At 34.7% G+C, this 22106-nt stretch overlaps 4 protein-coding genes across 7 annotated transcripts; 3 read left to right on the top strand and 1 right to left on the bottom strand.

Moving 5' to 3' along the window:
- The first annotated feature begins 1423 nt into the window (after positions 1 to 1423).
- LOC132739451 (uncharacterized) lies at positions 1424 to 7462 on the top strand. Its single transcript, XM_060727174.1, has 7 exons — positions 1424 to 1776; positions 2167 to 2446; positions 2839 to 3796; positions 4144 to 4368; positions 5275 to 5382; positions 5773 to 5832; positions 6211 to 7462. Exons 1-7 carry the CDS (start codon positions 1424 to 1426, stop codon positions 6882 to 6884), a joined length of 2658 nt encoding a protein of 885 aa, XP_060583157.1. The 3' UTR covers positions 6885 to 7462.
- Positions 7463 to 7932: 470 nt separating this feature from the next.
- Positions 7933 to 11553, bottom strand: LOC132739511 (uncharacterized). Its single transcript, XM_060727229.1, has 6 exons — positions 11475 to 11553; positions 10611 to 10641; positions 10101 to 10339; positions 9488 to 9629; positions 8940 to 9109; positions 7933 to 8264 (listed from the first exon to the last, which is right to left on the bottom strand). The coding sequence occupies exons 1-6, from the start codon at positions 11494 to 11496 to the stop codon at positions 8011 to 8013; spliced, it is 858 nt and encodes a 285-aa protein (XP_060583212.1). The 5' UTR covers positions 11497 to 11553; the 3' UTR covers positions 7933 to 8010.
- Positions 11554 to 13619: 2066 nt separating this feature from the next.
- Positions 13620 to 21903, top strand: LOC132739496 (uncharacterized). Of its 2 annotated transcripts, none has more exons than XM_060727220.1 (4): positions 13620 to 13755; positions 14562 to 14675; positions 15097 to 15210; positions 21821 to 21903. In XM_060727220.1, the coding sequence occupies exons 1-4, from the start codon at positions 13719 to 13721 to the stop codon at positions 21844 to 21846; spliced, it is 291 nt and encodes a 96-aa protein (XP_060583203.1). In that variant the 5' UTR covers positions 13620 to 13718; the 3' UTR covers positions 21847 to 21903. The 2 variants fall into 2 exon arrangements, with proteins under 2 accessions (XP_060583203.1, XP_060583196.1); XM_060727213.1 differs by lacking the exon at positions 21821 to 21903 and adding an exon at positions 15941 to 16094.
- Positions 17215 to 20721, top strand: LOC132739474 (uncharacterized). 3 transcript variants are annotated; one of them, XR_009627013.1, is made up of 4 exons: positions 17215 to 17539; positions 18181 to 18442; positions 19361 to 19579; positions 20039 to 20721. XR_009627013.1 is itself a non-coding variant. In XM_060727199.1 (4 exons), the coding sequence occupies exons 2-4, from the start codon at positions 18183 to 18185 to the stop codon at positions 20045 to 20047; spliced, it is 408 nt and encodes a 135-aa protein (XP_060583182.1). In that variant the 5' UTR covers positions 17235 to 17539; positions 18181 to 18182; the 3' UTR covers positions 20048 to 20721. The 3 variants fall into 3 exon arrangements, 2 of the variants coding, with proteins under 2 accessions (XP_060583182.1, XP_060583175.1); XM_060727199.1 differs by having other exon boundaries at positions 17235 to 17539; positions 18181 to 18402; positions 19361 to 19539; XM_060727192.1 differs by having other exon boundaries at positions 17236 to 17539; positions 18181 to 18402.
- Positions 21904 to 22106: the final 203 nt, after the last annotated feature.

Raw genomic sequence — 22106 nt, 5'->3', positions numbered from 1 at the left:
AGAAATGTTGCTAAAAAAGTGAGCACTTTTTCGGCGCCGCCTCCATCCAAAAGATACATCAGGGGGTTTCCAATCCCCCCTTCTGTTTGGGGGGTTTGGAGGGGCGGTAGTCCCCCTCATCGCCAAGAAAATTTTGGACTTGTGATAGGCTAAAAATGGCCCCAGGTCGATCATAAGATAACGTGTAACCAACGCTGAAAAGCCTTTGACTCTATCCCAATCCCTTGAGAAGTTACAGCACTTTGAAATAAATTTTGATGAAAAAAATCGAGGCAAAATAGTGACTTTTGGTAATTTTGAGACGTCCCCTCGTTGCCATGGTAACAGGAAATTTAAGACTGAGCATGTCGTTACAGATGCAATGGTCCAGTCAACATGTGTGCCAAGTTTGATTAGTATTGAAACATTTTTCATAGTTTCATAGCAGTTTGAACTTGTAACAGGAGGCTTTTCAATGACAACGGCCATTTTTCACAATATGGTCATGAGGTAGAATTCACTCACAATTAATTTAACGATAAGAAATGTGCGTAACAACGTTCATTCGATTCCCTGACTATAGATTTAACTTTTGATAAGCCGGTTACTTCCCCTGCTGTTTGCTAGGTCATGTACAATTTCCACGCAGTTATCTTCCCGTAATTCTTCGGCGTAGTGTACTTGTAAAGGGAAATAACCGTTGCGAGGAATTTGGATCATGTAATGCAATAGTTTGCTCCCTTTATAAAAGTACCCTCCTATAATAGGATAAATTTATAACTAGAATCGGCTTCAATTCCTGGTAATTCCAAAAAGTTGAGTCTGGACATGAAATAAAGAAATGTTTTAGAAACTGATTCTTTTGTAAATAAAAAAATTATACATTAAGGAATACAATCATGATCATTTTACATATCGACCGATTTTTCATAAACTTCACAAAAAAGAACGGCATTTAGTGTCAGTAAAACAATACATAAAACCATGCCCGTAAAGGTCTATTATTTATATTCAATGATCATTGAAAATCAATATTGTGTAAAACCGTATTAATGAACAAAAACAAAAGTTTTCTAATTTTCATTTCTTACGTTTTGATTCAACAAACGAACAAGAGTTAACAATGTATTAATATTGTATGATTTTTTGGCAAGGAAATGTAGGTGAAGGGGATATATAACCTGCATATATAGCGCGTAAGTAGCATATATATTATTCATTTTTTTCTCGACATCTGTATAAATGGCAGCCTAAGTGATATTTTCGCTGATTTAATGTTCGTACGAAACTTAGTAAAATTGGAAATTAGTGTTTTTTGTGTATTACCAATGTACAATTTCATTAATTTGACATTCATGTTTTAAGAAATAGCGATGGAAGATGTTAAATTAAACATACATTGTACTTAATAATAGAAAAGTAAAAACTTTGTTTCGCTCGTTGAATGGGACAAACTCATGCTAATTTTGCAGGGGATTCTAACACCAACGGCAAGGTGGATGATTTAAACGCAAAATCCGCTGGACCAGGCCTAGGTGAAACCAAATCCAAGAAAAAAACTATTCAGCAGACAATTGACGCCAGTACGAAACGAGCCGCACACAATTATTCACAACCCACAGAAAACAACTATTTCAGAAAACCCGTCGGCTTAGCGCAGCCTAAACCTAGAAAACTCCCACCGTTAGAACTAGCTGCAGATTCTAGAAACATCCCGGTAGATACCGCTTATACGTACTCAATTGACGGAAACAGGGTTAAACGGAAAAACGGAAACAAATCCGAAAATAATTATACGTAAGTTTGTGCATTGTGGTAATTAGAATCAATTCCACTGACGTTTAAAACTCTTCCGATCATCAATACGAATATATCAATGAATGATGGCCATTTTGATGATGATACAATTTATGTCTCGCGTGCTCCGAGAAAAATATATTTTGACGTGTGCAAAAACAGCGTTTAACGTACGTTAAATGCGGGTATTATCATACGCGCCAATAGGGATGATTATATTGCTAAATTATTGAACTCGTTGAATTCATTCAACTCACATGAAACCTACATGTACATTAGTTCAATAGCCTCTATCTATTCATCATATGAATTTAGAAAATAAAAATATTTGCTTGATTGGTGGTAAATCTTTCTTTCATTTATGGAAATCCACTGTTTCAATAATTACAGGAAAATTATGGCGAGTAATGTAAAGCAGTCTGTTCACCCGGAAGTAATCCGACAACAATATACGGAATGTCCAGAATGTTCCAAGAACTACAATGACTTCTTACAAGTGCCACGTGTTCTGCCATGCCTGCACGCGATGTGCATCTCGTGCCTAGAGTCAACTGCGACACGTGGTACCGTAAAGTGTCCAACGTGCGATATACGTCATAATGTTCCGAATGGTGACCTTGAACAATTCCGACCAGACGAAACAAGACTTTTCCTTGCCAATCATAATAGGGTATTTACAAATAACAATGTATTTAATTGTTTACGTCCTGGCAAATTAAACGTTTTTTGAAAATTTAGAAAAGTATATAGTGCTGTTGCGCAAGAAAATGTTAGCGAAATCAAACATATTCTATAAAAGCATACAATTTATCAGAGATATCCTACCTATTACTTGATTTTATTGTACATAAACATTTTAAAGATGAGGACAAAGTTTCATTTCTGTTTCTGTTTCATAAATATTAACAAATTGCCATACAAAGACCGAATTTTCATATCAGCAAACTTGGTTCAATCTACAAAGCGCTGCTTTTTTATGGAAAGCCCTTTGTATAAAATTTCAGTCAAAACAATTTATACTACATATATTAATTTCTTAATCCTTAAATATTCATGTTTAAGGTACAAGCTAGGAACCCAGAGATTACGTGCCAAGAATGCAAGAATACTACACGTCTTTCTCAATATAGATGCAAAGAATGTGCGCAGTTTCTATGCGCAGACTGTAATGATGCGCACGGACGTACTAAAGTTACCAAACGACACCACATCCTTGGTCTTGATGAGCTACGAGAAGCTCCACTTGATGATTTCCAACAAGTACATTACTGTAACGTTGCAGGTCACGAGGAACAACCATACGCCTTCTACTGCATGTCGGATTCGTGCGACCATCCGGTATGCGCTCTGTGCGCAGTCGCAGAACACCAAGAGTCAAAAGGTCATGACATCCGAGATATTCACGAAGTTTACGGAGATGTCCGGAGAACAATTGAAGGGCTAATGTCTGATGTGAAGCACCGTACTCTTTCCGCACAAGACACCGCGACTTCGATTGAAAATACAGTTGATGGCCTAGATACTAACCTTCACCTAACGATAACGAATATAGATTCTTCTTTCGACGCCGCCATCAAAGCGCTCGAACGCAGACGAGTTGAACTTAAGGACAATGCACATGCTAGGATTAGAGAAAAGAAAAAGAGATTAGACAGCCAGATGGATAGCATCAATTTTCATATCGCGTGTATGGAAGATGCAAACGAATTTTCCGGAAATATCACGCTGTACGGAAGCGAATCGGAGCTACTATTTTTCAAAGATACAATTGTCGACCGTCTGAATTTTCTTCGCGATGAAGAGTTTGATACGATCCCACACGACAACGACGAACTGAAATTCAAAGGAAAGAAACTTGGTGACGATTTCAATAAACACGTTCGAGATATGGGCGAGATTTGGACCACATCTGCGTACGGACCAAACACGCACGTGGATATGAAGGACGTCATCAGGGATCGCGAGCAGACGATAATGAACATTACACTATTTGATAGTGATGGCGTTCAACAGTCTGATGGTAAGCTAAACGTAAATACGTTACCGATACAGTCAAAATATATCTAACTTTAATATGAAATAGATAGCTATCATATCTTCAACTTTAATTTTAAAGATTTAAAAGTAGATCTAGATAGAATTTCTGAGCTCTACAAATAACGCAATGTGAGCAAATTTCTTAATACATGCGTTAAAAACATGAGTTTTCATATATATTGACTGGATACCTGAATCTGACTATGTACGTGCCACAAAATTCTTTATTATTTGACAAAATACTTTTTTATATGTGACGGCAATGTCAGATTTTTCAGTTTTGATGATTAAAAGGAGCTAATTATGAATTAAATCTAATCTTCTTTCCAGGTGGCGATGATCTACGAGTTGAAGTTTCGGACCCGTCCGGGCGCCGACGAAATGCTACTGTTGTTGATAATACCGCCGGTGATGGACGTTACAAGGCAATATTTATGGGTACAACAAAGGGTAAACACCGCGCGACTGTCTACGTACACGGCAACCCAATGCCAAGTGATCACGTGTTTCGCGTGTCTACGCCAAGCTCAATGCACGTTGATCGCCTGAATCTACGTGAGTAATTTGGATTTAATTAAGGATTATTATATTGATATTTAAAAAGGAATATCGCAGTTGCAGTAATGAGTATATAACGACTCTTTCTTATACATATGGTCAAGGTAACGCAGTAAAATAGGTATGTGCCAAAACATATGTTCCCCTTAGTATAAGCATACATTGCCCAGTCGTCTGTTTGCATTAACTTTATTGTCCTTAATTCAATTCACTCCAATTACAAAGGGGAATCCAATGAAATCACTTATACCAGGAAATATTAGTTCAAAGGCATTATATTATTCATGGTATTCCATAGTTTGACTTCTATTAAATATTAGTTCAAAGGCATTGTATTATTCATGGTATTCCATATAGTTCCTATAAGTTACTCTAAAATTCCCAATTTTGACTTCTGCATGAAAGGATTTTTTTATCAGAATTTCAACTGTGTTAGTGACATATAACTATAACTTTTTACCCATCATTTTTTTCTACTGCATTTCCCGCAATTCTTAAATTCAAAAATAAATGCACCAATTTTGATATACGTGTAATAATAATTTGATGTCCTAACATTTGGCTTCACGTATGTCTTTTCTTTTATCAAAAACAACAACAACAACAAACAGCATGTATATTTTCACTATTCATGGAAAAAGTAACGTTAGGATTTTTTTTCTGGTAACGTAAGAACATTTCTGAGATAAGTCAAGGATCTTTCAACATTTTAACATGAGGTTCTCAATTTCTTTAAAGGTACAAAAATGATACCTCGTTTGCGTCTAGATAAAATATTTGGTCACCTGATAAGTCCACCATGAATATTCATTAGAAATTGTAAAATACCTTTTGACTGTAGATAATTTAAAAACTACAATGTAGTTTAAACATTCGTTTATGTATATCCTTTTTATTTCGTAGGTGAAAAAGACGACCATCATCACCACCACCATCATCAAACTCATCAGCAACATCATCATAGTCATCATCAACAACACAGCCGTCCACTTCGAACAGCGACACCTAGTGGTGAGTTTTGAGTGTTTATATCTTAGATACAAAATAGTTACATTTAAATGTTTTGTAGGCCTGTACTTTCGATAATTATGTTATTTATTAACGTCTATATATCTTATAAACATGACTTCTTCAAATTTGGGATTTTTTAAAATTTGATTTAAATTGAAGTCAATAAATATGCAGTATTATAATTTTTCGTCAAGTGGCTTGGTTGTATTTGCTTGATACTGGGCCATATAGCCTGTCAGAATTCTTCTAAACAAGTTAATTTCGTTTGGAATTCTGTTTTCCCGTTATATATTAACATTTTTCATATTAGTTTATCAAACACGTTGCACGATTTGCACGTAAAGTAAAATGAAAAATTCATTCTTTATGTGTCTTTTTGTTGAATTGTAGAAATGTCGGAGGAACATGATATGACCCATGCCAATGACCACATGCTGGGTGACGTCATGTGTAAGTAAATCTAATGTATATACATGTAAATATTCATGTATATAGTGTACCGAAATATACATGTATACTTATTTTACATTCACCGAATTTAAAAAAAAGAATTATGAAATATTCAGAAGCATTAAAAATATTGATTTTATATTCATGTATATCAGTATCCGAGATATAGTTAGTTTACATTCACAAAATTCAAAAATAAATTATGAAATATTCAGAAATATTAAAAAAATAAAGATATTTTTTCAAAGCAAAGTTCTATGTTGGATCTCAAAGTTAATTATGTTCAAATTATGAAAAGAAGAGTTTCCACATTACTTGGAGTACAGTTCGTTAAGCAACTTTTGTTTGTCTCTATAGATCTTTATGTAATTATTACAGGCCCAGGGTTTCTCTTTGACTCTACAACATCCAGTACTATTGTGGAAATTCTGGAAGATGGCAAGACAATGAAGGTTAAGCCGAACAAAGGCAACACAACGAGAAGAACAGGTCGAGAGCAAGGCAGATTTGCACTTTTTCGAGGTGCAATGGGAACACGCCCATTCCAGAAGTCGGGGTTGTACTATTTCGAAGTGGGCGTGGTTTTCAAAATATCAAAGTTGATTCGCCAAGAACACGTTTTTGAGGTAGCTCTTGCAAAGCTTGAATGCATCGATCGCCACCCATCTGTTGACTGCCATCCATATGCTTGGAGTATAAGCGCACGTGGTTGTCATGTGTGCGGGAAGGTGTGTCTGCAGGCGTGGCATAACGGTCAGCTCCTGTCCCACATGGCTATATGCCCTCGCACAAAATCACCTCCAGGAACGTTCAATCGTTTATATTACGGATTTCTTCTAGATGCGGACCGCAGACATTGGATAATTATCGACGTCAAAAATAAGAAAGTTGTCTTCCGGTTTAAAAATCTCGTTGTATCCGAGATGTCGGAACCGTTATGGCCTGTATTCGGTCTTGGGAACTCGGAAGCCGTCTCGACTGTAATGACACTGAAAACGGGGCGTGTGATTGACAGTGTCCCGGAAGAGGCCCTTGAAGCGCTTGCACCTTAATCACCAATAGGAACATCTCGGCTATTATACGTTCCTTATCCGAAGTTTGACGGAAAGGACCGAGACGTTGCGATTGCTAAATCACGAATGAACAGTATATCTTTATTGTAGAAGTTAATAGTATCCAAACACAATTTGCTTTTTACATTCAGGGAATACATTTATTGGTTATATTGTACACATAATTAATGATATATTTAAATATATCTCTTAAATTCATCTGCTACAGTTTTATATTATTGTTCGATTCCTGATTGATTGATTGACTAATTAATTAATCAATCAAAGAGTGGTTTCGTGTAGTTTGGCAAGGCACGCCCTGTGAGAAGTATTTAAATAAATAATAAGTGTTGAAATATTTTATATGTGTAATCTCTGTTATGTAATTTTGATTTTATGAGCGTTCATTTAACAAATATTTTATGTTGCTCTTTGTCATATCGATTCTTGTAACGTACGGAAAGTTACGAAAGTTTCCGAATTTTCACAGTATTGTGTGTCATGCAGCTTTAGCTTTTACATTGACTGATGTGTGTGGTTTTCAATGTATCAAAATAATAAAATATATTCAAAATCAATTTATTTTTTATATAAAAAGTACCCCGTTTTCAAAATTGTCACGATGAGAAATGTGACAAAGCGAATCATGATCGTTAGACAGGTGACACAGCAAATCGGTAAGGTAGGACATAATTATGACAAAGCGAACCATCATGGTAAGACACGTGACTAGCTCGTAAAATATTATACCCTTTGATGCATGTTGTGCTAAGCGTGCAAACGGACTACACACAAACTGGGACAAAAGATAACATTTAAAAATATGTCTTGGAATAGTGTACTTTGAACGTCAGAAGACAGGTCACGACCATACTTTAGTGTTTTAATGTAATAGCCAAAAAAGATCTTACAACTGTCATTTAAGCTTCTGGCCAAATAAGGGCATAATCGGTCAAGTACACTGTTTGGTATTGTTGCAGTTCAACTTTCAGCTCTTGTATGAATTGAGATACAAGGTCACTGCTTTTGGTCAACTTTCAAAACAACAAACTTGCTAGTTCAGTTTACTCCCTCATGAACATTTGACAATATATTTCAGCACATTACAGAATGTTACAATTAATGCTTAAGAAGCAAACGCATTAAATGTGCCACCTGGCATGCCGGTCTCCAATGTACAATAAGAAATATGTTCGTGCACTAAATCCTCGTACAAAGCGCCCCCACGGACATCAATGATCTCAACCGTGCGATTGTCGAATATTCTTAAATTGATGACGTCACGCACGTGCCGATCAATTTTGGGGACATAATGGACCGTCTGCTGCACAGAACTTCTCACGCCGTGAACTGCACCTCCTTCCATTTTCATTTCATAGTCTGAAATTATTTAATTGTATCAGTTAAACAGTACTTAGGAAGGGGCATTAGGCTTGGAAAATCAAATAACCTTTAATCTGCCGGCAGAAACTGAATCTACATGTACCCAGACGACCAGTGTAGACCGAGATCGACATATCCACACTGCCTGATAATGGTCTGCACTGTTCATCACTCATTCAGTACTTGTTTTGTAACATTTCCTATAATCCTATAAACTGATGGCTTGTCTTGTCCAGATTGAAATATAGACAAGTCCATTTAGCGTAGAAGGGGTAAGCGGTGTTTGGCAAATGAGCAATGGTTGTCTAATGTCAGGGTCGGCCTGTGAACCAAATGTTCCGGACAATGTCGAATGAAATCCAGGCGGCGATGTAAAAAGTGAAGTAATAATGAACATTTACAGAATTCGTTAACGCCTATTGTGATTTATATTTGCTCTTCCCTGGTGATGTAGCTAATTTATGTCAAATATACATGTATAACAAACACAAGTGTAAGCGTTCATTCCAGATAAACAGTTTCGGCCCAGTTTTCTCAATGTAGACGTAAAAATTTTCAGAAACATGAAAGACTTACATGTATACATAAATGCAGAGTGATACACGTACACGGACACTGGCACCAAGTTTCAGCGAAAGATAATTGTAAAAACATAACGAACTCAAGTCTTACTTGGAATATGGCCGCCAAAGTTTGAGAACGAGTGTTCTCGACCTCCTCTACAAATAAACGTCATAGCCTGGAAGTGAACGTATCTGCCGCTTTCGAGGGCACTGAGTACATCTTCGAAACTGTTTAAACGATCTGGCGTGCCTTCAGATGCTTGGAAATCTATATTTCCTCTGAATAAAATAAAGTTAATGAAAGTAAAATTCCTGAAATAATAAACTGTTCATTTCTATTGTTGACGAGAAGCAGCAATTAACTACATGTACATGTCAATCACCATGGTGATACCTGATATGAGGCACGTGCGTTTTTACCTTGCAGACGACAATTTGAATTCATCTATAGCGTTTTTATTATCATTCTGTTTGAACACTTCAAAGTACTATTATTGTGGTGTCCCTTGTAGATGGATGACGAAACAGTATAATATTATGACTGTAATACGTTTTGGGTTCAATATGCAAAGGTGTTCATTTTCCTTTTTTTAATTTAGACACCTTAGATGAACTTACAAAAACGTGTAGATGTAGAGTAATTAAGAATTCACATACGATTTGTTTGCAGACGACAATGAGCACTTGTGACTTGTCTCAGAGATGACCTTGGAATAATCTGTTGAGTAGGTCACCGACCTGACAATGCCTGTGTCGTTCCCCCAGACCTCTACTTCCCTCACCAGCTGTGCTAGTTTTCCTGAAACACATATGCAAGGGGTGAAATCATGCCCCAAAATTGAGTATCGGTAAAAATATATCTAATTTTCCCTTGATCCATATGTGTGTTATAACACCAAATGTGAAGGGGAAAATAAATTTCTATTTTCTTAAAAAAAGGTTTTGAATTTTATAGTTGAAAAATTGGCCTGTGTGATTTACCTACTTTCTCATTCACATTTGGCGTTCATCTGGATAAGCGGAAATTCACATATATTGTTTTACCAATGCTTAATTTTGCGATCCATATGGGGTTCATCTCTACTTGATGCACATAGTATCTAGTTGTAAATACAGGTATTTTGTGATGCAATTAAATATCTACATAGAAGAAGTATCTGCATATACAGGGCATACATTCAAAAAATTCTTTAAAAAATCTTCAAAAAAGTTTTTATTCAAATCGGTAGTTTTGAGAACATGTAGTATTTTAAAACCTCAAAGATTTTACCTGCTTCATCAAATAGCATTCTCTGATCGAAAAATACAAGGAAAGGTTCGTCCGAAATGTCACGGTCGTTGAACGACCGCCATATTGTAATATGGCCGCCAAATGTTTCTTCAAATTCTGCGCCAGCTCTTGGTCCACCAAGCAATTCACAGTCATTGAGATGTACAGAATAATGCAAAGTACGTCCGGTTAAGATCGCAGACGACGCTCCTTGAAATCCATAAACAGCTAAAGCATCGCTGTAAAATTAAAGAACAATTATAAGCCCATTGCCCTTGGACACAAACCAAACGTAACAATCTTCACAATGAAATAAAAAAAGCAACAGATACTCGGAGTTTTGTACAAAAAAAATACGATTTGATGTAGAAATCAGTTATTTTGTCGTGCCGTCTGTATCAGTTTGATAGTATCAATGGGGGAAACAGCCAATATTATACAATGGAGGAACTGTCCACGTGGTGTCTATTTTGCTTTATTTGTAAGTTGTTGATCATAAGAAAATGTTACCTTAATACTGGAAACGACAGGATGCATAGCCCTGAAAAAACAATGATAAAAACATGAAAAATTATAAGTATATATTATTTATCATTTAAGGATATATGAAGCACCTTTTGGATTCAGTTGGTATGCAGCTTGTTTGTATTTTGATTAAAAGAAAACATTTTAACGTACCTCGACAAATTGGAAAAAAAATAATTCATGTACATTTTAGGAAAAGCGAATGTTGCATGCGCGCGATATCGTCGCAAACTTGACGACCAATTGCAGGTCAAAACAAAAAAGAGAAAATAAAAGAAGAAAAAAAAAACAGAAAAGGAAAAGGGAACAAATCTGGAAAGGAAGAATGACAACAAAGCAAGCAAGAATTTGCAGAATCATTAAATCTGTTGAATAGAGATAGTGTTATGTGCAATATACCCCCACAACACCGGCTTAATCGAAACTAAAAAGTATTGGAATCAATGATCCCGAAGAACTAGGGAAGTGAACAGAACTGAGATAAAATAGGGCGACTTTTTACGTCGTCCACACAGCACTTAACACTATATCTGCTGTTGTAAGTGGTAAATATTAGAGGTTTATGTGCGCTATATATTGAATAACAGGAAAACTTTAAATAAAACTAACCAGACAAGACATGATCATGATAATATTAAAACAACAACAACAAAATCCGACAACAACAAAAACACACAATTAAAAACACATTAACAAACAAACAAACATACTAGCAATCTTGCTTGATTGCTCGGTCGTTCAATTCTTAATAAAGTCATGTTTTGCCAGTTCTACATATAGGTGTAATCTCTATAAGTATCAATATGTTTGTTTGCAAACAAAATATATCATTAAATTTTAAATTTATACCTGTAAAGAGATACGAATCCATGTTTACAACTGCTGATAAACTCTCTTGTGTAAAATATGGGACGATTTAAAGAGTCTTATCTTATGAAATATATAGAGAGAGCATGTGTCTCCATAAAACCTTATCAAAATGTAACTCGGCGCCACAGATAAACCTTAACTAGATGAAGTGAATAAATGGGTCTACAATTTATTTTAGACAGTCCCTCGGATGTTAAATGTATACTTTTAATTCTGTATCAACGCTTTATCATTCAGCATTTGCTTTTGGAACAATACTCTGTTAATGGATATTATCGTGCACGTGTTATAACAAAATACACGGGTTATATCCATCAAAAGCGTACATGTCTTGTGGTCATGGATATACATGTATATGAGCATAAATTTAAAAGCAGAACATTTTTTAACACGATGTAATGGATTACCCTGCTAATTGTCCTGTCCGCTTAGCATTTCATTAGATAATTTCTTACATTATGTTTAGGAATGCTCAGCTAGATTGCTATGCAATTTCAGCATTCCAGCAGAACATTTCTTACACTATATATATCAGAATGCCATGCTAGATTGCTAAGCCAGCAGAGCATTCGATTAGAACATTGTTTTTCACTATAAATCAAAATGTCCTGCTTCTTTCCGAAAGCCCCGTTGGATTGCTATGCCAGCTCGGCATTCCAGAAGAGCATTTTTACACTTTCTTTCCGAAAGCCCCGCTAAATTGCTCTGCCAGCTTGGCATTCCAGCAGAGCTTTATTACACTATATTTAAAAAAGACTCGCTAGATTGTTTTGCAACCTCGGCATTCTAGCAGAGCAAATTTTTATACTTTCCTTCAGAATTGAATAGAATACTCTGCTAGATTGCTTTTCAAGCAAGCTGAGCATTCAAATAATTTATTACACTATATTTCATAAAGACCCGCTAGATTGCTCTTCCAGCTGAGCATTGTTTACACTTTATTTCATAAAGACCAGCTATATTGCTCTGCCAGCTTGGCTTTCCAGCAGAACATTGTTTACACTATATTTCATGAAGACACGCTAGATTGTTTTGCACAGAAGTGCAATTTTTACACTTTCTTTCAGAATGCTCTGCTAGATTGCTTTGCAAGCTGAGCATTCTAGTTGAGAAATTTAGAGAATTTTTTACACTATATTTCTTACATAGCGTTATTTATTAGAGCTGATTATGATTAGATATAGCAAATGAAAATAAAATAAATAAAAATAAACATTAAGAACATTTTTGTTAGGTTTATTTGGTTAAAGATATAGCTTTTAAAGAACTTCATCGTCAAATACCCAAGTTTGATTATCCTACCATTGTATTATAATGACATATATGCCCGTTTACAATCACCTTTAATTATAGGCATATTATTTAGTTTTAAATAACACAGTGAATATGTACATTTTGCTCAACTATCTTTAATCGTTGCGTCACAAAAGCACATCAATAATAGCCTTAAAACAAAGATGGTAAAGTATGTAGAAATAGCATCGTACATATCACATATCACATATCAATTCACATATCTATGGCCTTCTGAACTATGTGTAAAATACAACACACAATAATATACATATATAAAATACAACATCATCAACAACAAAAGAAAAAAATCATACACCGTAACTTAGTAATTCCTTATAAGGAAGTAATCGGAAGTTATGTTTTTGGCGGCAATAGTGCACTAGTTTCTTGTAATTAGTAAAGCTAGCATTCGAGGTTTATTTGTCAAGCCGTTTCTAAAGGTGTGATATCTTTGTTTGCAGAATATCTAAATCTATTAGCTTCGAATTATGTCTGAAAATTTAGAGCTGGAGGAAATAAAATCTCATTTTCAAAATCATTTTGATAACAAGTTCACAGAATTGTAAAGTGCCAGGTACAACAACAGTGAAGCCAGCTGTCGTAAAGTCGAAAGGAGCACAGGTACAAATTGATTTCAACTGTGAATTGCTGACTTTAGTTAAAAGACTCGAATCGTGTTTCGACAGTCTCTGAGTTATGTTGTTTATTAATTCAAAGGAGTATTATTAAATAATGTAAATGATTTATGCTTGTTTGAGTGTAACGAATTAGAGCATAAATTTGTTTCTCACCTAAAAGGCGATATAGTGTCACTTATTGTAGTATAATGCAGTGAACGTGCAGATAATATGATAGATAAGAAAAGGACGGACATGACTGTGTTACATTTACATAATAAGTGGTGCCAAAATAACTTCATAATTTAAAATGAAGTTGTGTCTGGTAGTTTTTATTTATTTGCTTGGTAAGTTTCGTATTTTTTATATTTATTATAATTATGATAAATTGGTAAAATATATTATTTATGCTATGAATAATAATACCCATATACATGTAAGTGTACTAAAATATCTGACAACACAAGAAACTCGTGCATTTTGTCATGCCAGATATTTGTCATTGTGCCATTCTTTTAGAATACAAAATGCTATGGGCATGTGTATTAAATAGTACTGGCGTACTTTACAACAGTACTCTTTATACTACTTATAAAACTTTTCCTGTTTAATTCATGTTATGAATTTACGATGCTTTGAATTTTGAACAGTCGTCTAAGTGTAGAGACTCGTCATACTACACGGACGTGCCGGCTTGCCTGGTTTAATTTTGGACCCAAAGGCTAATTATTGCCGGTCCAGGAGTTTAGTTGAACTCCACCGAGGTTCAAAAGCCTGAAACATAAAATTAGAAATTGTTAATAGTGCATCAATAACGTGTTTGAAATCTAATTATTTATACACAAGATAATATAGAAATATACTAAGAATTCGATTTGAAGTCGTATATACTAAAGTCCAATTTGAATGATAAGCTTTTAAATGTTTTTCTTCAATTCTGTGTCCTTTCTTCTTCTTCGGACTGAGTGAATAATCTGAAATTTTGCACACAATTAAGTTATTTGTTCAGGTCTAAATACAATGTATGTTAAATAAATGTCCAATAAATATTTACCGTCGAGTTATGTAAGAACGACCTCAGCTGAGTCCATTTGTAACCCCGTTCTGATCTCCATGACTTGCTGGGGATGAGTCGTTTGTTTTTACATTGCAGACACAGTGAACTCTCAGAATTGTGTATACTCTGGCCATTGCGCAGCAGATGTTTGTCCAGCCGGAAGTGCTGTCCACTGCCTAGACACACGCTGCAAATGTCTGACACTCACAGGTGGGTATTTTGCTTATTGTTTTGCTTCAAATGATGACGTTGATATACAAATGTATATGAGCCGCGTCACGACAAAACCAACATAATAGGTTTGCGACCAGCATGGATCCAGACCAGCCTGCGCATTCGCGCAGTCTGATCAGGATCCTTGTTGTTCGCTTACAAACCCTATAACAAGTAGAAAAACTGATAGCGAACAGCAGGTAGTTTTCTCATATCAAAGTAGCTGATGATGATGGCTGGTCGTAACATTTGACGAAAACGACCGATTGGCAACGAAATATATAAAAGCGTAGTATATCGAACGAGCTCGGAAATGTTTAATTATAATGACAGATCTCAAGTCGTCTTGATATTTTGTATGATGATCAAAATCTATTATGATGAATTATGATGAATAGTCAATATATTATTTTGCTAGGGGCTATACCATCTTCAACATGCACACAAAGGTCTGATTGTCCTCTTGGAGCTTGTCCGGTCGGAAATATCATGCACTGTCTAGATGGGCACTGTAAATGCATAGTTGATGCGGGTATGTACTAGTATGTTAACAGATCGATAATTGTCTTGTTCTTCTGAATGATGAAACTATTCTTTTAAAATCGTCTATAAAACGCACATTTGATCTCTTGATACATACCACCTCCTCTAAATTTCTAAAGCAATTATTTACTTCAATTATCTCAAATATCACTTACCAGTGCACAATTTTATACCTCGATGGTTCTTCTCATGTACCCGTGCGTGCCTGAAATAATGAACGGAAGAGCACCATCAGTAAATCTGGAACGTCACCATATGACCTTTACTGTGTCGGTCCGACGTTAAACTCAATTAAAACAAATATACAAGTGTTTGAAAAATCACTGCGTAATTTTGCTTATCTAAATTACGCAATAAGAAAACCTGTGTGAGAATATTAGATCTAAGTCATTATACTTCTAAGTCAAAACACAAAGTAAATGAGTTAATATCTTTATCTGCCTAAAATATTTCGTAACTATAAATGTGTAAACCACATGTATCGGACTTGGGAAGAAAATATGACCACATTGATACAAAAAAACCTTTGTTCATCTTAAATATGTAAAAAAAAGAGAGTGAAATATGAGCCTCCTTAAAAATATACTATATGTTAACTTATAGTATATTTTTAAGAGGGTTCATATTTCAAAAATATATTGTGTAAGATCCTCATATAATAATGCATAAAGCAACATTTCTTTTAACTGTTTTTTTGTGTATTTGAATGAATATTCCAGTAAGCATGTGCCATAAAGATGATGATTGTGTTGCCTCCCATAACAACGTCAAGGAGTGTGGACCACCTGGAGGTGACGGCAACTGGGAATGCCATCACAAACTTTGCCAATGTGCTCATGATTAATGTCGATAAAATTAATTGCAGTTCATAGACTTCGTCTTCCTTTTTGCCCCAAATTCACTTCTGTTCAAGTAGACAATAACTAACGACAGAGCATTACAATTTGGGAGCGTTCGTCTGTCACACGTTATCTATATTAATACTGAACCTTAACTTATTTCAAACCGAACTATTATCCCTAATCCACAACCTATATTTTACATCAGTGTTCCTTATCTTTTACCTAATCTAAAGCAATAATCATTGGAAATTTAATTAATTTCAAGCAATATATTCATCAAGCATTCAGTCGTTCAAGTAGTAAAGATATCTTTCCACACTGTAAGTATTCAAATTAAATCAAGAAATATTTTGTAAAAGGAAAAGACAAAAAATGGCAAAAACGCAATCATCATCCACCCCAACCCCACCTTCATCTATCCTCCCCTCACCCAAAGAAAAAAACTGAAAGGGGGAGTTCATATCAAAGTTTCTTACTTCCATACTCCAATTTCCGAAGTTTCGAATGTTATCAAATTTGTACGAGTCGTATTAATATGCTATTAAATGTTCAGATATAAGACTTGTTCAAGTAAATAGGTACATGAACGCGATTTTGAAATGGACTGGCATGACCCTATGAACAAAAGTGCCTGTAGTAACGTTTGCTTGTAAAATAAGAAACTATCACACCGACAATTTTGTATAAGTTCCACAATAGCTGATCAACACGGAAGTTTTTTCAATAACCTTTTGTTGGTAATTGTAGTTTTACGGATTTTAAAGTATAGCATATCGGTATACATGGTTTATGTTTTACTTAAAGGTACTGACATAAAACTTGTCTAACTCGCCCCAGTGATAAGGATTTAAAATAATTGGTTTCAAATTGAAGGTTGTAGGTTCGAATCTTAATAAAACATTTTGCGAAATTTTACTACTAAGTTTTTGTGTTATCCAATCACCCATTGTAAGTCTTTACAAATTGAAATTATGAAAATTTACATAAACATTTTTATATATCAAAGTTATATCTGTTTTAGAGAAAACACACAAGAAATTTAAGAAATGATTTATCCGCTAATGCTGCATTTAACTAAAAAATCAACAAAAGAACAATTAAAGACAGTCATGTGAAAAAAAGAAAATTGTTGAAAATTCGAACTTGTAACTTCGCGATACCTATGCTTACATACTTAACACTAGGCCATCGGGACGTTAGCATAAAATAAAGTATCGAGAATCGATAAGTAAATCGTAATAAAATACGGAAACTAACGAAAGAGTTTCCGAAAATTAATGAGTCTCAGGTCAATATTGCAATGCAGTAAAAAAGCTTCTATTATACGATAGAATGCATGAATTACCGAAACGCGTCGTTCCTATTTGGATACAAATATGAAACGAGTTTGTTTAAGTTAAAGTGTTTGTGCATTTTTGTATGAATATTTAACTGATTTGTATGAGAGGAATCGTACCATTGTAACAAAATCATTCGGTAAGTATTATTCTACTCATTTTTTGTATTATTTGTATCATCGTTTAAATCAACAACGTGTTCGTGTTAAGAATAGACCTGGAACACCTTGAGAACACGCGAAGACAGCACAGTGCCTATTCACTTGCATTCGAAACCCGTCCGATCATTGCTGCTTTACCCACATATTTTGATCATCACAAATGAATAAACTGTTTCCAAGTTCAAGATAATCTTTATGGTAGAGTTTACATCAACGAAACGAGTGGGTTAGAATTTAATTTTAAATGAAAACATACACATTTTACAAAGCAGGTTATACGTGCAGCATTATGTCACTTAATACCTGAGAAGAAAGGCACAAGGTTTTGATCTGAAACAAACATTTGAAAAAGACACTAAAATTTTATTGCATTTACAATTATACACACATAAACATTTCTACACAATATACAATAGAGTTGAAACATTGTCGGGACCATCCCATTTAACTTGTCAACATCGAATTCCTTAAGTCTATAAAGATTTATACTTGTAATATATAGTAAATAGAGGATATTGAATGAGTGTACGTTTAATTATAAATTTATTGATCGAGTTGAATAAAATCATATTATGCGAGCCTAAGCTAAGTACAAATTCTTATATATTTATGTTTACAGACATGTTTGAAGATTCACTAGCCATCACATTGAGTTCTCATTTCTGTAAACTGCATAAAGTTTGCATAGCCTGCCTTTATGCCAGTCCATTCATTCTTCAAACTGTTGGTTTGTTTACAACAAATTGGATTATAAACGACACATGTGACTCTGTTGGTATATTCTACTATTGCTGCGGTGGACCTGATAACGATACTTGCAGACCTTCACAAATAGAGGACGGTATGCACAAACACCATTCCAAACGAAGTTCATCTGCTAAGTATTGTAACTCTTTGATTCATTTAACCTAGGTTTTGACCCCTTTAACTAAATTTACACTTCCCTTGATATATCAGACAAGACATAATATCTGTTAGAAAAATCTCCTGTACAAAGATGTTATATTTTCGATCCTTGAAGGTCGTTCAGCACAGTATGCATATGAAAGGTATCAAGATTAACGTGTCAAGATTTCAATTTGACAAAGTCATATCTATTATTTTGTCTAATTTAAGTCTTAATTTGCATTGCATTGGATATGACAGTTCTAACAGGTATAATTTGTAAATTTTACATTTGAATGTAAGCTCAGCAGGCTAAGAACTTCATTTTTTAATTTAATTTTGACACAAATTATGTCCCTATTTTACATAGAAAATATTCTTATATTTACCATGTAATTACACCAGATCAGATAATTTTAGTCATTTGATACTTTAAATGTATAGTGTAGATCCTAATCAAGATCAGCAGGACAATGACAAAGAAGTCTTCCTTTATTTACATGTACTACACTTTGAACAAAAATATGTATTGAACTAAATCATGAATGTATTTAAGGCTCTGTATGCTAACATCGATAACTTTGCAATGATTTTTGACAAACATAAATACTTCTTTACTTAGATATTGTTCTGAAATCTTCCAATAAAACTTAAATATATCTGAAAAATAAACGAAATGTTCACTTGAACTTTCACATATTTATAAAGATGTATATATAAAAAAAATATAATATTTAAGAAATAACAACAAGGTCCATATTTTCAGTTATTGTACCCTTGTTGTTTTTTTTAAAGTATTAAGAGGTACAATTTTCAATCATATGATGCTATACATATCTACGCTGTTTGTTTTAAATCATGCAATGCACTAAGTTGGAAAAGTCCGCATAACTCGGCAATATATTTTTTTTCAGGACTGGACACGACAGGACGAGATTTACAAATTTCTTCATTTGTAATGATGCTAATTGGATTATTGATGTTCTTCGTTGGAATACCTTGTGCATGTGGATTGTTTAAAATAAGCAAACCAGAAAGAGATAGATTGTACGATAGAACACTGCATGCCTGTTGCGACATACTATTTGGCTGTGTAATTATATTTTTGGGAGCCTTGTTGATGTTGATTTCGGGTATATTTTATAATACACTATATTTCGTGTCACATGTTCACTGATGTAATATTTCAATTTACAGATAATTTCGCGTTTTTAACATCCTTTCTATAACATGATAGATAAAGATCAATATTACAATATAAGGCCCTCAACTTAAGCAAAAATCATATCCGCATTAAAAACTATACGAGTATCTATTGTAATTACATTGAGGTTGTGAAAATGAACTATTATTGTGCGGTTGCTACGTTATTTCTGGAATTTCAAAGCCAGTGCCTACTTCATAATTGTACTTGGGTAGTAATACTATCCGAATGTATATGTCAGAAATTTTTGTGGTAACTTTTTTTAACTGACAAATGTTTAGACCTTGAAAATACGACCATGTTTCAGAAACCATCTTGCAATATATGATTGTCCGAATATTATATAAGACATGACTGGTAATAAAGACTATATTAACATATCTTTCAGGTATATTAAATATATGTGGGTGTATTGTCGTTGCAACACAGTTCTCAAGTGCACAATTAGGCTACTCCTTCTACCTTTGTGTGATTGCAGGATGTATTTTTATTCTAATGAGCATAATTTCTTGCTTGGCATTCTGTTGCGACCGAAATGGATACAAAAATTTAACCGGAAAGACTCCGCAACTATCGAAAACGACAAATCATCAAGAGATAATTCATCATTTGAGTTATAACTTCGTCTGTGATTCAAAATATCCAGAAAAAAATCTCTAAGGATGATTATTTTTAGTGATAGCGTTGGAAAAGGCATTGTCAAACAAATTGCCGAAAGTTGTCTTATTTTTGTTTGTATTTGTTTTTGTTTAGTTATTGTTGTTTTTACCAACAATTTCCATTGTTTATGCAACAATCTGAACATAATTCCGGTGGTGGTGGTTGTGGTAGTTTACCCTTCGGATCAGGATAACCTGGAATTTTCCAGAGCACAGTTGAGCCACCGCATCATCCTGGAGCTCTTTGCCAAGCTGTTCACGAGTGGCCGATTTGTGTCATTCGTGTTTTCGCCCCGTGACCCCGCCAAGCGAAAAGTCAAGAATTACCACGTTAAACGGAGCGAAAACACGCTAATTAGCAAGGGCGCGAACCGAGATCTAAGAAATAAAACGGACATATTTTGATCATCACGAATGAATTAAATGTTTCCAAGTTCAAGATAATCTTAATGGTAGAGTTTACATCAACGAAACGAGTGGGTTAGGATTTAATTTTTAATGAAAACATACAAATTTTACAAAGCAGGTAATACGTGCAGCATTATGTCACTTCTAATACCCTGAGAAGAAAGGCACAAGGTTTTGATCTGAAACAAACATTTGAAAAAGATACTACCCAGCCGACAAAAACGCAAGCAGAATTATCTACCGTGTATGATAAACAAAACAAAAAAGAGGTGTATAAAAATGAAATTCCATTCGTTTGCCACAAAATAAGTTAAATAAAATTTTATTGCATTTACATATATACACACATAAACATTTCTACACAATATACAATAGAGTTCGGTCAAAAGTTTTTTTTAAACATTGTCGGGATCACCCTTTTAACTTGTCAACATCGAATTCCTTAAGTCTGTAAAGATTTATACTCGTAATATTAAGTAAATAGAGGATATTGAATGAGTGTACGTTTAATACTAAATTTATTGAACGAGTTGAATAAAATCATATTATGCGAGCCTAAGCTATGTACAAATTCTTATATATTTTTGTTTACGGACATGTTTGAAGATTCACTAGCCATCACATTGAGTACTCATTTCTGTAAACTGCATAAAGTTTGCATAGCCTGCCTTTATGCCAGTCCATTCATTCTTCAAACTGTTGGTTTGTTTACAACGGAGCGAAAACACGCTAATTAGCAAGGGCGCGAACCGAGATCTAAGAAATAAAACGGCGGGGGCATAGAGGGAATTAACGCTTATTAGCGGGTGCGCGGAGCAAAGTTAATAATAAATTAAAACCCCGCTAATATGAGTGGTTTCGCACCGCGACCCCTCCAAGAGAAAAGACGAGAATTAACCAGTTAAAATGGCGGAAGCGAGGAGCGAAAACACGCTCTATATTAGCAGGAGCGCATAATTAGCGTGTTTTCGCTCCGCGCCCCGCCATTTAAACAACGTTAATTCTCGACTTTTCGCTTGGGGGGTCGCGGGGCGAAACAGGAATTGGCACAAATCAGCCACCATAAGTATTACTTTTTGTATCTAAATGAATATCTATTTCAGTAAGCATGTGCCATGATTACATATAGGAGTGTGAACCACCTGGACGTGACGGCAAGTTGGAATGCCACCAAAAACTTTGCCATTGTGCTCATGAGGGTTATAGTCGAAAATAAATTGCAGTTCATTTTGACATTATCTTATTTCTATTGATAATTCATATCAATTTGGGAGTGTTCGCTTGTCACATTTTATCTATATATAAGTCCTAAACCGAATAATTATCCGCGAACTAAAGCTTATATCATAATCATACTTCAGTTATCATATTTTTACCTTTTTATAGCAA

Source organism: Ruditapes philippinarum, unplaced genomic scaffold, assembly GCF_026571515.1.
Source record: "Ruditapes philippinarum isolate M1 unplaced genomic scaffold, ASM2657151v2 ctg2405_1_1_1_1, whole genome shotgun sequence".
NCBI classification, from domain to species: Eukaryota; Metazoa; Mollusca; class Bivalvia; order Venerida; family Veneridae; genus Ruditapes; species Ruditapes philippinarum.
Note: the sequence above shows the minus strand (reverse complement) of the source record. Positions and strands in the feature narration are given on the sequence as shown.

Excerpts from the sequence above, each read along its gene's own strand:
- LOC132739474 (XM_060727192.1), top strand. The coding sequence starts at position 18,183 with ATGTTTGAAGATTCACTAGCCATCACATTGAGTTCTCATTTCTGTAAA. Across the intron at positions 18,403-19,360 it reads ACCTTCACAAATAGAGGACG|GACTGGACACGACAGGACGA; the intron begins GTATGCACAAAC and ends ATTTTTTTTCAG. Across the intron at positions 19,580-20,038 it reads CTTGTTGATGTTGATTTCGG|GTATATTAAATATATGTGGG; the intron begins GTATATTTTATA and ends CATATCTTTCAG.
- LOC132739511 (XM_060727229.1), bottom strand. The coding sequence starts at position 11,496 with ATGGATTCGTATCTCTTTACAG. Across the intron at positions 10,642-11,474 it reads GGATTCGTATCTCTTTACAG|GGCTATGCATCCTGTCGTTT; the intron begins GTATAAATTTAA and ends TTGTTTTTTCAG. Across the intron at positions 9,630-10,100 it reads AATGCTATTTGATGAAGCAG|GAAAACTAGCACAGCTGGTG; the intron begins GTAAAATCTTTG and ends TATGTGTTTCAG.
- LOC132739451 (XM_060727174.1), top strand. The coding sequence starts at position 1,424 with ATGGGACAAACTCATGCTAATTTTGCAGGGGATTCTAACACCAACGGC. Across the intron at positions 3,797-4,143 it reads TGGCGTTCAACAGTCTGATG|GTGGCGATGATCTACGAGTT; the intron begins GTAAGCTAAACG and ends TCTTCTTTCCAG. Across the intron at positions 4,369-5,274 it reads CGTTGATCGCCTGAATCTAC|GTGAAAAAGACGACCATCAT; the intron begins GTGAGTAATTTG and ends TTTATTTCGTAG.
- LOC132739496 (XM_060727213.1), top strand. The coding sequence starts at position 13,719 with ATGAAGTTGTGTCTGGTAGTTTTTATTTATTTGCTTG. Across the intron at positions 13,756-14,561 it reads AGTTTTTATTTATTTGCTTG|ACACAGTGAACTCTCAGAAT; the intron begins GTAAGTTTCGTA and ends TTTACATTGCAG. Across the intron at positions 14,676-15,096 it reads CAAATGTCTGACACTCACAG|GGGCTATACCATCTTCAACA; the intron begins GTGGGTATTTTG and ends TTATTTTGCTAG.